This window comes from Galeopterus variegatus, unplaced genomic scaffold (genome assembly GCF_000696425.1).
Source record: "Galeopterus variegatus unplaced genomic scaffold, G_variegatus-3.0.2 Scaffold4084, whole genome shotgun sequence".
Taxonomy (NCBI): Eukaryota; Metazoa; Chordata; class Mammalia; order Dermoptera; family Cynocephalidae; genus Galeopterus; species Galeopterus variegatus.
The window spans coordinates 48,106-65,695 of NW_007730195.1; the positions used below are offsets into that span (position 1 = coordinate 48,106).

At 43.9% G+C, this 17,590-nt stretch overlaps 1 protein-coding gene across 1 annotated transcript in view; it reads right to left on the bottom strand.

The window, feature by feature from the left end:
* Nucleotides 1-9,397, bottom strand: part of LOC103602287 (taste receptor type 2 member 10-like) — a 22,538-nt gene extending 13,141 nt beyond the window's left edge. The window contains 1 exon segment of the mRNA XM_008586696.1: nucleotides 9,114-9,397. Coding sequence (XP_008584918.1) covers nucleotides 9,114-9,397 — 284 coding nt within the window.
* Between the last annotated feature and the right edge of the window lie 8,193 nt (nucleotides 9,398-17,590).

The window sequence follows — 17,590 nt, forward strand, 5'->3', positions numbered from 1 at the left end:
GAACTCTCATACACTGTTGGTGGGACTGCAAAATGGTGCAGCCTCTATGGAAAATGGTGTGGAGGTTCCTGAAACAGTTGCAGATAGATCTGACATATGACCCAGCTATCCCAGTGCTGGGAATATATCCAAAGGAATGGAAATCATCAAGTCGAAGGTATACCTGTTCCCCAATGTTCATTGCAGCACTCTTCACAATAGCCAAGAGTTGGAACCAGCCCAAGTGTCCATCATCACATCAGTGGATATGGAAATTGTGGTATATCTACGCAATGGAATACTACTCAGCTATAAAAATGAATGAAATACTGCTATTGCCTCGACATGGATGGACCTTGAGAGAATTATATTAAGTGAAAGAGTCAGGCACAGAAAGAGAAATACTACATGTTCTCACTTATTGGTGGGAGCTAAAAATAAATAAATAAATAAACACACACAAAAAAAATGGGGGGGGGGGAAGAAGACATAACAATTGCAATTCCTTGAAATTGATACAACAAGCAAAGAGAAAGGACATTGTTGGGAGGGAGGGGGGCGAAGGAGGAGGGAGGGAGGTTTCCATAATGGGCCGCAATAATCAACCACATTGTATACTGAGAAAATAAAAATTTTTTTAAAGAAAAGATAGTTTTTTCACCCAGTTGTTCAGAAATATCTGAGTCATTTTGATATCTCACTCCTCCAGGCACAGCCCATTAGCACATCCTTATGGCACTATTTTAAAAATATTCCACATATGACCCATGGTATACATGTACTATGAGGCCTTGGTTCTTGCAATGATTCCCTCTCTCTGGAAGACTTCAATAGCCTTTTTCCTGGTCTTCTCAACACTCTTGCCCTCTACCACATATCCCGTATGAGCTCTCCTGATGACAGCCAGCCTGATCTTTGACAACACAGAAATTAGATCATATCACGTTCTTGCTTAAAATCACCTAAGCCTTTCCAATTGTACTTGTAGTAAAATGTAAAATTCGTACCCCATCTACCCCAGCTGTCTCAGCAGTACCTGTCCCTGGACAGAGATAGGTACCCCAGGGTCATATCAGCAAAGCTATTTCTCACCTGGATGCACGTGAATGTGATGGCTCAAAGGCTCAGGGCCAGGTTGTTCATGTAAGAGGTGAGCTGTTTCTCTGATGTCGACGTGTGGGTGTACTTTGGGTCCACTAGTTGAGCATGAGTCTGCCAGTGGCCCTTCTTCTGTGCCAGTTCTGGGGTATAATGTAAGGTTGTGCTCTTCTCTGCAGTTAAGGAGCTGGACTACCAAGGGCAGAGCTTCTGAGCCATTTCTCAAGCAAGGCCACTTGGAAGGGCCAAGGAGAGACCCATTCAGCAGCTGCACAGGATTTTGTCAAGAATGCTAGGCAGGCCTGCAGAAGTGGGTCTGGGCAGCTGCTTTCCAGTCAGTGGGCAAGGCCACTAGGCAGGCCGGCAGTAAGAGGGCCTGTCCAGATCCTTCATTGGTAGTGGGCAGTACTGCAATTCATTTCTGCAGTGGAGTGACCCATTAGCTCCTTCTTAGCAGTCAGCAATGCCACTAGGTAGGCCAGCAGTAAGGGGGCTGGTGCAGGTACTTCTGGGACAGCTGTCAGGACTGCAAGCCTTCTGGACACTTCTCCAGGAGAGGTGGATTTACTTTATTTCCACTGGCCTGCAGTCATACTTTTTAGTTGAGAGACCCATGATCTGTCTTTCTGGTTGGAGGCTCAGGTGCACACGACTCAGTCATCTGGTGGATCTGGGAGTTATGGGAGCAGTGGGATGTATTCCACCTAAGAGGATCTGCCTGTCTGATATATGGCCAGGAACATGGGTGTGCATCTGTATATGAGTACTAGAGGAGGCTTTCCAGACTGCAGAACTGGAGTCACAGCTGCTGTCAGCCCAGGCTTTAAGCCACCAGGATCATGGCCTTGTAGTCTCTGAGATGAGTGTGCTGGGATGAGGGAACAGCATTAAGGCTGGGGATGCACAGTGGCTACTGGCCCCAGAGCAGGGCATGCTCCAATTATGGCTCTGGTTTCAAGATGGTGCTGTCCTGCATCCACCTGGATCATGAGGGTGGTGGTAGGGAGTACACAGTCTCTGGTAGTGTTCTAGAGTGAAGCAGTATGTATATTCTAGACCACTTCCCTCACTTACCATTATTTAATTAGTAAACATTTCACCATTACAGTACCAAAAATTTATAAATATCTTTCATTTTTGCTAACGATTGTAATGTTTATCCTTTTCTCTTATTTTAGGTATTTAGGTTGCTTTTTTTATGGTGGAAATACTAGATAGGACTGTATCCAACATCCATTTACTTGGTCATTTGACAAACACCATGCTAGGCATCAGGGACAAACTGTTGAGCTAAACCAGATCCAGTTTTTCTCTAATGCAGTTTCAATCCTAAGGCAGTGCTGTCTAAAAGAAGTTTTTGAGATAATATAAATGTTTCATATCTGCTCTTCAATATAGTATCTAGTAGATATGTGGCTATTAAGGGCTTGTAATATGCCTAATATGATTCAAAATCTGAAATTTATACTCCCAACTAAATTAATTTATAGTAAAACAGATACATGTGGCTTGTGACTACTATTTAGGACATTGCAGATCTGAAGGAAATGGGGTTATAATTAAAATAAATTCACCCATGAATGCATAATTACAAACTGAGATAGACCTGACAAAGAAAATGAGCACAATCCCATGCAAGTTCATAACAAAGTCTGAGTAGCAGTTTACCAGCCAAAGGGTAGGTAGGGAGAAGAGACGAGAATTCTGGGTTCTGGAAAGACACTCAATAAATATGTTACACACAAAGTAGTCCTAAGTGTAACAACCAATAGTTAGAACATAAAGCGTGTGCAGACAGTACCATAGGCCCAAAGGAAGAGTGTGTTTTAAGTAGGACAGAGTTGTAAACAGTGTCCATCATTGCTGAGAATCAAGTTAAGATGAAGAGTGAAAAATGTTCATTGATTTTAGCAAGCTGGAAGTCACTGGTCACCCCAGGATGTGCTGTTTAACAAAACAGTGAGCATAGAAGCCTCCATTTAGAATCCTGGGTTGCCATTTGGCTTGATTCCTTAGAATATTGGCATAATTGCTTTTCCAACATATAAATTATGGTGACTCTTAAGTATGAAGAGAAACTAAGTGTCAACACACCTGTGGAGGCAATATTCATCCAATGAGACCCAAAGAAAAAGACAACAGAGAATTTAGCAGAAAAAGGGACACAATAAGAAACACAATAAAGTTTTTAGAGACACTTTAATTAAGATATTTTGAGAGACAGGTGGAGATACCACATCCTTGAAATGTAATAGAATGCTGATAAGTAACGGTGAGACCAGATAATAAAAACAAACATGGGCATTCTAAACTCAGTTGATAATAAGTTCAATAGAAGACAAAGTTAAGGAAGTCCCCTATGAAGTGGAAAGAAAGGAAAAGAGATGGTCTAGAGGTGCAATGAAAATTAAAAAATTCAACTAACATGAATTTTAGACAAAGAAAACAGAAAACTATGGTAATGAAATTATCAGTGAAATACCACAATATATTTCCTAGAATGTAAGGATGATTCTCCATGTAGAAAGGGCCCAGTGATCATACACAAGCCCGTACTTACCATTTGCAGGACCCAGTGCAGGAATACAAATGAAGGCCCACATGCTAAATATGCACAGGAGACAAAGCTGACTAGACCCTAGTTTCAGGTGACATTTCCATCCAACTCCAGCAGCTTATTCTTTGGAAATTGTCCTTGGATATACCCTAGAAGACAAAGGAGCTATGTGTCTCACTGCACCAACCCTGACACTGCAAGCTGGGGTATGGGGTGAGAGGTGGGGTAGGCTTTCTTCTGAAGTAGCAGGGGGGAAACTGGATTGGGGCCCAGGACTGCCCTGGTCAAGCTCCTGTGGGATCTGCTAGGCAAGACTTTCTCCCTCATGCTGTTGTGAGGCACCCTCCCACAAGAAATGCACTTACACACGACTCGTGCAGAAAAGGGCAGTTCATTCACTCCAGCTGGCCAGCGTCCATCTCCCAAGGAGCAACCAAGGAAGAGCAGCATTGGGCCTTGGTCTCATGGTGTTTTTAAAGGCAAAAACTACATCCTCTTGGCATACAGGTTTGTCCAGGTGTACAAAGCAAGCTAGGGAGCTAGGTCACAGAAGCCAAGAACAAGCCGTTAGAGCAGCAAGCATACAACTTTCATTGTATATGCTCCCATGTAATAGTCCACTGTGAATGGTTCCTGTTTCCATGTAATCGTTTACTGTGTATGGCTCCTGTTTCTATGCAATGGCTTTTGTTTCTATGAGAAAGTCAACAGTTTCTCATGCAGAAGGGGGGGTAGTCTGCAGGTCAGACAGGGGGCAAAATGAAGTTACTTAGGTTAAGCAAGCAATTCTACAGAAGCAGAAACAGTATGTTATGAGGGTGTAAGGAGATCTCTTTCAATGCTTCACTTCTGATTTAGGATGTGCAGGACATTTTACAAAGTCCCCAAACTACACTAATGAGCAAAGAAGTGGCAGGGAGTGTGGTTATGGTGGGAGAGGGTGAATGTGTCTGGCTCCATGTGCTCATTGTTTGATTGGAGGTGAATAACTCTAAACAAAACCAACCCCTTTTCTCATGCCCCAGAGCAGAGGATGTGAATTTATTTCCTGTACAAACTCTCAATTCTGCATCCACAAGTCTGGAAAACCCTTCTTCAGCCTGTGCACCTCTTCCATAACTTATCTTTTTATTACCTTGCTAAACTTTTAAAATATTTTATAATGAGGGTAAAAGGACTGAACCATACCTTAGGTTTTGGTGTGTGGGTGTGGGGCCCCTTCTAAAGTGCAGGGCCCAGGATAAAAGCCTCTCTCAGAATACTGCATACCCAACACAATCAACAAAACTAGACCCACATCAATGTCAACCTAATTAAGTTGCAGGAATTCAAAGAGGACCCTGAAGATTCCAGTGACAAAAGCTCATCCACAGTGAAAAAAGACTCAGAATGACAGGGGAATGTTACAAGTCAGAAGACAGTGGAACAGGGTCATAATACTTCTGCGTGGAAATGATCATCAACCTAGAACCCAGTATTTCTAGTGAGATGGTAAAATCAACTGTGAAGATAGACTAAACATATTTTCAGACCGAAAAGTTCTTGAAAGCTTTTGCCTCTGGTAAAATCAATTACAGGAAGCTGTGTTACTATGTGACTCATGAGAAAAAAAAAAGGAAGAAAGAAGGAAAATATATGTGTTAACTCAAGATACTACATACTATTTCAGAGCAGAAAAGGGAATTTCCAGGAAAACACAAATCAATCCAGCACAGTCCATGTTAGAAACAAATTGAAGAGAGTCAGGTTGTGATAGGGGTCAATTGGATTATGAAGGATTGCAGTTGGGAGGCTTTTCTTTCTCCTGTACTGTACACACTTTCCCATGATGACAGCAAATGTCCGAGACTCTAAGAGTATCACTTGGATGCATGTCCTGTCCTTTGACATCCTGAACATGGCAGCTGACTATTTCCAAAGAAAGGGATTAGAGACAAAGACAGAGATGGAGGAGGAGAGAGAGACAAGTGAAGAAACTGAAAAACAAAAATTAAAACCACAGTTTATTTTACAACTTAATCTCAAAAGTGACATTCAACCACTTCTGGCATGTTCAATTGGTCACACACCCTGATCCAGATATAATATGATCAGGAAGTGCACAAGAGTATGAATCCCAGGAGGCAGGGATTTGGGATGCTGGCTGACTCACAGTGACCATTATGTTGATAAACAAAGCAGGGTAAAGATATTGAGAGGTTTTGTGTATTCAGAGAAGGACTCAAGGGGCTGACACATGAGCAGTTTGAATAAAATGACAAAGTATGCTTTAGAAAGGTAGGAAAAAGCTTGATATATTGGAGGATTATTAAGAAGGCCAGAGTAGTTAGTGTTACGTCAAATAGGTAGAGAGAATCAATACAATCAAATCTAGACAGGAGCCCCATATTGTAGTGCCTCAGCTACACTAATATATTTTGGATTTTTTCTTAAGCAATTAAACTGACAGTTTGCAGTCCATGGGAAAATTTTGAGAAAAAGTTAAAAATGTATTTAAATTGGTTACAGTGGGAAATGATAGTCAAGGCTAGAGTAGAATCATTATTTGACAAAGCTAGAAATGAGGCTGGCTTACATGGGCCATTAATACATATGGTGAAAAGCAGTTGCAGTTGAGATTTGGTTTGAAGGTAAAACTTTAAAATAGCAGGATGTTGCTATAGTTCAACAGACACTAAGATGTGTCAGAAGAGAGGAGCCCATGATTCCTAGTTGGCTTCAGCAAATACATGAATGTAGATGCTATTCATTGAGAAAGAGATGAACCGGGGGTAGAATAAGTTAGTGGGTTCAGGAGTAAGAAGCAGAGATGCAGAAAATATGAAGTCCCTGAAGGTTATGAGAAGATGTTCCAAGAAACATCATGGGATCAATGATGTATTAGTCATCTCTGTTGCCTATAACAAAAACATCTGAGATGGGGTAATTTGGAAAGAAATGGTATTGATCAGTCATAGTTTTCGAGACTGGGAAGTCCAAAGTCGAGGTCACTCATCTACTGAGGGCCTCGTTGGATCGTAGTGAGTTTCACATCAATGCATGGTGTCACGGTGAGAATGGCAGGAGGAGAGAGAGAGTGAGACAACTTCTCATACATTTAACATTTGAAGCTATCAGAACCACACCTATGACCACCATTAAACCAAGAGTGGATTAATCCATTCCCTAGAGTACAGTCCTCACAATCAAATCACCTCTCCAGGGCCACCTTCAAATGACCACAATGACATCCCACAAACTCATCACCTTGTCACAGTGGGGATAAAGATTTCAGTGTGAGCTATAAGAGTGGATTAATCCATTCCCTAGAGTACAGTCCTCACAATCAAATCACCTCTCCAGGGCCATCTTCAAATGACCACAATGACATCCCACAAACTCATCACCTTGTCACAGTGGGGATAAAGATTTCAGTGTGAGCTATAAAGGACGAATGTATCCCAACTCTATCAAATATAAAGAGGTCAAGTGAGATCCATGACTGAGAACTGACTCTTGAACTTGGTAGAATATGAAAGCCTAGGATGACCCTGACAGAAGAAGTAAGGGGAGTGTAGAAGCCTCTATTGAACGTGTGAAAACAAAAAAGGGAGGTGAGGCAGTGGGGGCAATACCTACAGACAAGCTTCTCAAGGAATTTTGCACTAACGGAGTCACACAAACAGTGTGGAAGGAAAGAGGCAAAATCTTTCATTAGACAGTACGGTATGGAAGCCACCGTGACAGTGAAAGATAAAGGCAAGGAGGCTCACCGAGGACAACAGCAAGAGAACATGGCTACAGTTGCATGTGTGTCAGTCAACAAGGTGATGACAATGGGGAGATTATTCTCTTTGGGTTTATTTGAATTGCATAGTAAAATGAGGCCATGGGTAGGGTGTGGCCAATTTCCTGATATTGAACCATTCCTGCAATCCACTTTCACCACGGGACATCATTCGTTAAGCCCACTGTTAATTTCTTTACATACTCTTGAGTATTTTCCCTGATGGAATATTTTCGCAATCCTATATATGTTGTTTAATGCACCTTACACAATGAATTCAAATATTTCTTACGCTTTCTGTATCTCAGGAAATGTAAATATTATGACTGACACGTACTATAATCATATAAAAATTAGATACTAAAATTTGCCGTGTCCCTAGATTTTGGAGGTGAGAGTGTGAGGTGACAGGGCAGAGGTTCTTATCAAATTTTTCCGTGTCTCATATGTTTATTTGGTATTCAACATTCAGTAAGCTTCTGCAGTCAAATTTGGTCACTGAACTTGCAATAATGGCAATTTTCCTGTAGTTTCTGATCAGAATAGGGTTTGACATCAAATTCCCTGATCTTTATGAAATCCACACTGTTTTGGTTCAAAATGGTGAGGGATATGGGGAAGTACAGAACTGAGGAGGGATGAACTAGAGGAAAAGAGAATACTGAGTTTCAGGGAAAAGACCCCTGCCAGGACATTTATATCCCCAGAAACTAGTACCTATTATTTTGGACATGGTAAGGATTCCTCAGTCACTCCACATTCATCTTATTTCTCCTTGTTTCTTGTTTCCATAAAACAACAAGAATGTCTGTAAAAGGTCTGAAAACAATGACTTAGAAAATGCATTTGTGCTATAGATGCCAGGGAAGGGGGACACTGGAACTCTGTCACCTGGCAGCTGGCTTATGGCACAGGAGGAGGGAAGCTTGCCGGGTACATCAGTGCCAGGGGTCCTGGACGTTCTTCCACTGCGTTCATGGCACTCAAAATCCACACCCACAAACACCCAGAAAGGCAGACGGCAATCAGAAATTGGATGCAGACTATTTTATTGGTATGTTGGAGATAGAGTTACGACCACATAGTTCCAATTTCAGGGCTTTCTGAATGACATTGTCTTCTTCTCCTTCTGAAACAAACAAACGAGTAAGTTTATAGGGAAGACTTGATGTGGCAGGAAGTTTCTAACCCCTTCCTGGTGTGACACAGGTGGGTAGTTGAGAGCCCACCTTCGCTCCCTGTCCCCTGCTGCCATCCCCCTTTCCTTCTTGATATCTTGCTGTTCCCACTTCCTATGTGCCTGGCAGACAACGTGCTCTGCATTGTTGCTTAAAAGGTGAAGAACGAAAGATTCTTCTTAGGCTGCTTGTCTTTTGGTTGCTACTGAAAATGTCCAGAGATATATATACAAAGATGGTCACTGAAACATGCATTTACAACAGTAAAAAACTGCAACCAGCCTAAATATCAAATAGACAGTGTGGGTTAAAGACATCCTGGTACCGCCACACAATGGAGTAGTGTGCTGCTGTGAGAAGCAAGAGCTTGTTAAAAATACAAGAACATGCTGACGGCTCCCAGAAACTCTACATAGAAATAGTCACCAATGGGGTCTAGGACTATGCAATTTCTACATTTTTCCAGTTGATTCCTTGGCACATAAACGGTTGCAGCTGGAACTAGGGACGTTGACAGAGTGAACTTGAACAATACCTGTCATTGACTTTCATAATCCTCAGATGATTCTTCTGAGGAAGGTGGAGGAGATGTAGGTGGAGGAGGAGGTGGTGGACGTTCATATTCAGGTTCAGGTTCAGGTGGTGGTGGAGGTTCAGGTTGAGGTTCAGGTTCAGGTCCAGGTTCAGGTTCAGTTGGTGGTGGGGGTGGTGGTGGAGATGTAGATTCTTCTTCAGGTTCAGAAGAATCACGCAGACGGTACAATACTTGGGGAGGGGGGGGGCCTTGTGGACCCTCAGCAGGAAGTGGGGGTGGTCCATTGCGTGGGCGTCCTAGTGAGGGTTGTTCCTGGGCTTCATCTACAGGAAAAGGTCCTTGTGGCTGCTCCTGTGGGCTTTGGTTCCCAAAGTCTGCATGGGGACAGCACAAGAACAGATGAGCTTAGTGATATATGACTCTGTCCTCTGTTTACCTCTCTGACCTTATCACACAGTCCCTTTCTCCCAAAACTGGCCAGTCCACTGCCAACTTCCCTCGTGCCCCCCGCTTCCTTTGGCAGAAGTCCTCTTCTGGATACTGGCAGTAATGTAAGGCTCATTTCTTCACTCCTGGGACAGGTATGCGCCCTTCAGCTGGGTAGGAAGGGAGTTCTTGGATACCTGAGAATGCTCAGAGGATACCGTCAAGAAAAGAAGAGAAGCAAAGAATCAAAGTGGCAGTTGTGATGCCACTTATATCTGGGGCTACGTGAGTGACTTCCTAGCTCTGACTACACCTCTGGGCCCCTGAGCCCCATGTGGAAACTAGAGGTGATTGCTCAAGACCCAACACACAAGTAGAGAAAGAGAGAGAGGAGAAAATCAAAGTGATGGCCCACATGTGACTCTCCGTATATCTGTTGCAAACTTCTACCAGCCACAGGGGCATAGTTGAAGTGAAAAATGCAGAGAAAATGGGTCCAGTCAGTCGTTTCTTTGCATTTCTCCCTCAAGTCATATAATCATTTAGAGGACCTTTGGTGAGGAAGGAAGCAGTTGAGGGGCTCGACGTACAATGAGTCTGCATGGGGACAGCACAAGAACAGATGAGCTTAGTGATATATGACTCTGTCCTCTGTTTGCCTCTCTGACCTTACCACACAGTCCCTTTCCCCCAAAACTTGCCCGACCACTGCCAACTTCCCTCATGCCCCCCGCTTCCTTAGGCAGAACTCCTCTTCTGGATACTGGCAGTAATGTAAGGCTCATTTCTGCACTCCTGGGACAGGTATGCGCCCTTCAATTGGGTAGGAAGGGAGTTCTTGGATACCTGAGAGTGCTCAGAGGAAACCGCCAAGGACAGAAGAGAAGCAAAGAATCAAAGTGGCACTTGTGATGCCAGTTACATCTGGGGCTACGTGAGTGACTTCCTAGCTCTGACTCCACCTCTGGGCCCCTGAGCCCCATGTGGAAGCTAGAGGTGATTGCTCAAGACCCAAAACACAAGTAGAGAAAGAGAGAGAGGAGAAAATCAAAGTGATGGCCCACATGTGACTCTCCGTATATCTGTTGCAACCTTCTCCCAGCCACAGGGGCACAGTTGAAGTGAAAAATGCAGAGAAAATGGGTCCAGTCAGTCATTTCTTTGCATTTCTCCCCCAAGTCAGATAATCATTTAGAGGACCTTTGGTGAGGAAGGAAGCAGTTGAGGGGCTCGAAGTACAATGGAGGGATCAGAATTCGGACCAGGTTCCAATAGTCTGTCATCTCTCACCTGTTGCTCCCGTCCTGGAAAAACAGGCAAAGCACTCCTGTGGCCATCTCAGCCTCTAGCATTCAAGGATGTGGCCCTGTTTATGGACCCCATTATCAAGGTTGGCTAAGGTTTGCCTATATCTCAGGGTCCTAACACGAATCAGTGCCTGACAAGGACATGATGATAAAGAGACAGTGGAGAACTGAGAGATTCCTGGGGAGGAAAAGGAAAAGTTGATTGAGGATTAACTAGGATTCACTTCCTAATAAGGTGGAATCATGTGCATGGCTGACATCTCTTAAAGAAGCCCAGGATGAAAAAATATATATATATATAAAGAAAAGAAGCCCAAGATGAAGTGAGAAATTCAACCATGAATCTCTCAAGGCTCACAAGTGTTCAACAGGGGAAGGGGACTCCGACTACAGCCTCTATGTCCCCCAGTTAACTCATCAGCCACTCTCTGTGACACTGTTGGACAGGGAGGGAATGGATAGGGGCCCGAGGATTGCTGCTGAGAGGAGTATGGATAGTAGAAAAGCCCCTTCTTGTCCTCCCACAGTCCCTCAGCACTCAATGCTAACTTGTGTCAAGAGTTCTGCGTATTTCATTTAGTTTCCTTACAATACTTACTCTATATTTCTTGTCTGTCACTTCAAAGAGTACCTGTTCTATAGGATCTAGTGTTTGAGCCTTTTTAATTTCCTTTGGTAGTGATGCACTTTCTTGATTTTTTCTATTTCTGTTACCTTTCCTTTGGTGTTTTGTCATTGTGACCGTGGATATCACAGTCCACTCGCTTCCCCCTGATGTCTGGCTTCGATCATGTAGGGACTGCCGCTTCTGGGCATCAGAAAATAGCCAGGGCCAGAAGTCCCACCCTGCCTGCCTTCCCGGCATGGCTGGCTCAGGGTGTGGGGTCCACGAGTCTCATAGCACTCTCCTGATGGCTGGGACAGCCTGGGACTGAGGTTCCACCCTGCCTGCCTTCTCCAGATGGGCTGGCTACTGAGAGATTCCTGGGGAGGAAAAGGAAAAGTTGATTGAGGATTAACTAGGATTCACTTCCTAATAAGGAGGAATCATGTGCATGGCTGACATCTCTTAAAGAAGCCCAGGATGAAAAAATATATATATATATAAAGAAAAGAAGCCCAAGATGAAGAGAGAAATTCAACCATGAATCTCTCAAGGCTCACAAGTGTTCAACAGGGGAAGGGGACTCTGACAACAGCCTCTACGTCCCCCAGTTAACTCATCAGCCACTCTCTGTGACACTGTTGGACAGGGAGGGAATGGATAGGGGCCCGAGGATTGCTGCTGAGAGGAGTATGGAAAGTAGAAAAGCCCCTTCTTTTCCCCCCACAGTCCCTCAGACCTCAATGCTAATTTCTGTCAAGAGCTCTGGGTATTTCATTTAGTTTCCTTGCAATAGTTACTCTAAATTTCTTGTCTGTCATTTCAAAGACTCCCTGTTCTATAGGATCTAATGCTTGAGAATTCTTAATTTCCTTTGGTGGCGATGCACTTTCTTGATTTTTCATATTTCTGTTATCTTACCTTTGGTGTTTTGTCATCGTGACCGTGGATATCACAGTCCACTCGTTTTGCCCTGATGTATGGCCTGGATCCTGTAGGGACTGCCGCTTCTGAGCAGCAGAAAATAGCCAGGGCCGGAAGTCCCACCCTGCCTGCCTTCCCGGCATGGATGGCTCAGGGTGTGGGGTCCACGAGTCTCTTAGGACTCTCCTGATGGCTGGGACAGCCTGGGACTGTGGTCCCACCCTGCCTGCCTTCACCAGATGGGCTGGATTTGGGTGTGGGGAGTCCAAGTCTCTTAAGTCACTCCTTGAGGTGGAGACCGGCCTGGGCTGGAAATCCCACCCAGCCTGCCTCCTCCAGCTCCGCTGGCTTAGCTGGCTTAGGGTGTGGGAGTCCCAAGGCTAAGTCTCTCCCAGTGGCGGGACCAGCCTGGGCCAGAAGTCCCAACTCGCCTGCCTTCTCCAGCTCACCAGACTCACGGTGTGGGAGTCCCAAGGCTAAGTCTTTCCCAGTGTCAGGACCAGCCTGGGCCAGAAGTCCCAACTCGCCTGCATTCTCCAGCTAACCCGACTCAGGGTGTGGGAGCCCCAAGGCAGTTAGGTCTCAATATCCAGAATATACAGGGAGCTGTAACAACCTTACAGCAGGAAAACAAATATCTGAAAATAAAAAACTGGGCAGAGGAGCTGAATGGGCTTTTCTCAAATGAAGATATACAAATGGCCCACAGACACATGAGAAAATGCTCAACATCACTCAGCATCCGTTAAATGCAAATCAAAACCGTACTAAGATACCATGTCACTCCAGTTAGAAAGGCTAACATCCAAAAGACTGTGAATGATAAATGCTGGAGAGTTTGTGGAGAAAAAGAAACTCTCACTCACTGTTGGTGGAGCTGCAAAATGGTGCAGCCTCTATGGAAAATGATACGGAGGATCCTCACACAATTACAGACAGATCTACCATATGACCAAGATTCCACTGCTGGGAATATACCCAGAGAGATGGAAATCATCATGCTGAAGGATCCCTGAACTCCGATGATTACTCTGAGAGCTGGAACCAGCCCAATGTCCATCGTCTGATGAGTGGTTATGGAAACTGTCTTTCACCCACACAATGGAATACTACTCTGCTATAAAAAAGAATGAAATGATACCATTTGCAACAACCAGGGTGGACTTAGAGAAAATTATATTAAGTGAAACAAGTCAGGCACTGATAGAGAAATACCACATGTTCTCACTTAGTTGTGGGAGCTAAAAATACATAAATAAATAAACACACAAACAAATAAAGGGTGGGGCGGGGGAGAAGACAGAATAACCACAAAAATTCCTTGAACCACTTAAGTCAAGTGAACAGATACAATGTAGGGGGGAGGGTAGGAGGTAAAGAGGAACAGGTAAAGGGGCGGGAAAATCAAGTACAATGTAGTTTGAGAAGTAAAATAAAAATAAATAAATAAAATAACATATTATTTTCACTTAAAAAAAAACTTAAAAGAGCTCTGGGTATTTCAATGTCATCTTTTTTTCACATTTTTCTGCCCTCTTCTTCTCTAAATACTTTGCTGACCTGACGTGCATCCTCAACAGAAGCAACCAGGAGACCTCATTTGCACACAACCTTACACACACTGCACACGGCAAANTGCTTGAGAATTCTTAATTTCCTTTGGTGGCGATGCACTTTCTTGATTTTTCATATTTCTGATATCTTACCTTTGGTGTTTTGTCATCGTGACCGTGGATATCACAGTCCACTCGTTTTGCCCTGATGTATGGCTTGGATCCTGTAGGGACTGCTGCTTCTGAGCAGCAGGAAATAGCCAGGGCTGGAAGTCCCACCCTGCCTGCCTTCCCGGCATGGCTGGCTCAGGGTGTGGGGTCCACGAGTCACTTAGGACTCTCCTGATGGCTGGGACAGCCTGGGACTGAGGTCCCACCATGCCTGCCTTCACCAGAAGGGCTGGCTTTGGGTGTGGGGACTCCAAGTCTCTTAAGTCACTCCTTGAGGTGGAGACTGGCCTGGGCTGGAAATCACACCCAGCCTGCCTCCTCCAGCTCCGCTGGCTTAGCTGGCTCAGGGTGTGGGAGTCCCAAGGCAAAGTCTCTCCCAGTGGCGGGACCAGCCTGGGCCAGAAGTCCCAACTCGCCTGCCTTCTCCAGCTAACCCGACTCAGGGTATGGGAGCCCCAAGGCAGTTAGGTCTCAATATCCAGAATATACAGGGAGCTGTAACAACCTTACAGCAGGAAAACAAATATCTGAAAATAAAAAACTGGGCAGAGGAGCTGAATGGGCTTTTCTCAAATGAAGATATACAAATGGCACACAGACACATGAGAAAATGCTCAACATCACTCAGCATCCGGGAAATGCAAATCAAAACCGTACTAAGATACCATGTCACTCTAGTTAGAAAGGCTAACATCCAAAAGACTGTGAATGATAAGTGCTGGAGAGTTTGTGGAGAAAAAGGAACTCTCACTCACTGTTGGTGGAGCTGCAAAATGGTGCAGCCTCTATGGAAAATGATACGGAGGTTCCTCACACAAATACAGACAGATCTACCATATGACCAAGATTCCACTGCTGGGAATATACCCAGAGAGATGGAAATCATCATGCTAAAGGATCCCTGAACTCCAATGATTACTCCGAGAGCTGGAACCAGCCCAATGTCCATCGTCTGATGAGTGGATATGGAAACTGTCTTTCATCCACACAATGGAATACTACTCTGCTATAAAAAAGAATGAAATGATACCATTTGCAACAACCAGGGTGGACTTAGAGAAAATTATATTAAGTGAAACAAGTCAGGCGCTGATAGAGAAATACCACATGTTCTCACTTAGTTGTGGGAGCTAAAAATACATAAATAAATAAACACACAAACAAAAAAAGGGTGGGGCGGGGGAGAAGACAGAATAACCACAAAAATTCCTTGAACCACTTAAGTCAAGTGAACAGATACAATGTAGGTGGGAGGGTAGGAGGTAAAAGGAACAGGTAAAGGGGTGGGAAAATCAAGTACAATGTAGTTTGAGAAGTAAAATAAAAATAAATAAATAAAATAAAATAGAATAAAATATTATTTTCACTAAAAAAAAAAACTTAAAAGAGCTCTGGGTATTTCAATGTCATCTTTTTTTTCACATTTTTCTGCCCTCCTCTTCTCTAAATACTTTGCTGTCACTGATGTGCGTCCTCAACAGAAGCAACCAGGAGACCTCATTTGCACACAACCTTACACACACTGCACATGGCAAAGTGAAATATTAAATGAGGGTGGAGAAAAAGGAGAAATTTGGGCCCTGAGGTTTCTATCTGTCCTTGTGAGGAGAGACACGATTTTTATCCTATGCCCTATCTCTTAAATAGCTCTGATGAGTGTTCATCTCTGTCACCGACACTGCCTCCTAGGCTGCCATGTCCACCTTCTACACTTGTTACTGTGACATCTTCACAGTTGCACCTCCCAGGATCACTCTTTCCAGCCTCTGCTGCTACTTCACAGCACAGTCTGACACACCTTTCGTGAAATGCAAACTTTCCCTTCTGATTTCTCTGGTTAAAGTTGTTTACTGTGTTCTGATTGTATGTTAAATAAAGTCAACCCATAGGTATGGAATAAAACCCAACTGTTCTTCCCATGGCATGAGCACACTGAAGCCCCATCTCTCCTCTCATCCCCTCCCCTCTCTCCACCCTCCCCATCTGTAGTGTGATCTCCTGAGCCCCAAGCACAGTCACAGCGCCTGATTCCCTTTTTTTTACCTTCACTTGAGCTCTGAACTGAGCTCAGGGCCAGCAAGGCAGCTGAGAGCAGAACCAGCAGCATCTTGAAGGATCTGGAGTTGCTCCCAACTCTGCTGGGACAAACGGGGCAACTGCCTTTATAAGGATGGCAGAACAGAGCCACCTTTAGGCTTCATGCCACGTGACAGCCTAAGCTTTTCTTTGTTCACATCAGGTCAGCTGTATCTTTATTGCTTTTCAGGACATTGCCCCAACAGGATGGGCTGGGTAAGATGTTATATGTGTTTCCTTTCCAAAAGGTGCAGCATGTGACTTGGACAAAATCTTTGAAGAAACGGTGTCCAAGCAATCAACACAGATATTAGAACTGATGTTTCTGCATCATCTGATTTTTAGTCTTTTAGAATAAACTGTTATTCTGTCCTTCCATTATGTTTTTCACTCATGCGTGTGTGTGTGGGGGAAGTGATCATGTCACCAAAAGTGAAGACGGTCAATATCTCTGGCTATTCCTATATTGCAAATGGTACCATCCATGCTGTGTGTGTACCTATGTGCATGATATTTGTCTATATTTTTGATGCTGTAGAGGTCATTTCCATTTAACTAGGAGATGTGTGAGGACAGCATACACTTGAGCACAGGAGAATGACACAAGGTTGCCCCTCAGCCTGCTCTGGCCCATAGAGATTGTCCAAGACTGTCTGGATCTGGATCTATCAGGGATGTCTTGGTGTCATAGAACACAGATGACCTCAAGCTTTCTATTCTTATTCATATCCTTGGGGGTTATTTAAGCAAAAGTGGCTACAGAAACAACCATGGGATGTCTAGAGCACAACAATAGGCGTGCACATTTCTTTAATGTACCACGCTCTCTCACATCTTTAACAATACTCCCGTGCTCTTCCCTGTTTCTAGAATGTTCCGTGAGATTCTCTTAGGGCCTTATATCTTCTAGAAAATATGTGTGATTGCCAAAACTGATCACAGATTGGCCACAGTTACATTTTCAAGCAAGGTGTCCAGTTACCACCTTCCGAGCCTCAGTTGCACTGCATTTATCTTCTACATTTTGGGCAGTTTCTACCCCCATCTTTCAGGTTGTTCCTCAGGACCAGGAATTTTCTCTGTAATGTTCCAATACACATTCCCCACACCCTCCTAGAACTTATTTGTTGATATTTATCTTCTGACTCTAGTTTCACAGTGTTCATTTTTTCTCTTATTTTTGGTGGGGTTTTTCTTTTTGTTGTTTGTTGTTGTTGTTGTTGTTGTTGTTGTCGTTGTTCTTGTTGTTTGAGGGTGATGCTTTCTGAAGAATTCTTTACTCTTCTCTTAAGGTTTATAGTACTCTTTACACGCTCAGATTTATTTCTGATTTTGATATTTGGAAGCAAGTTAACGTATTTTGGAGAAGCCTACTTCAGTTCCCAGCGCCCGTCACCCTCTTCGGCATCTGGTTCC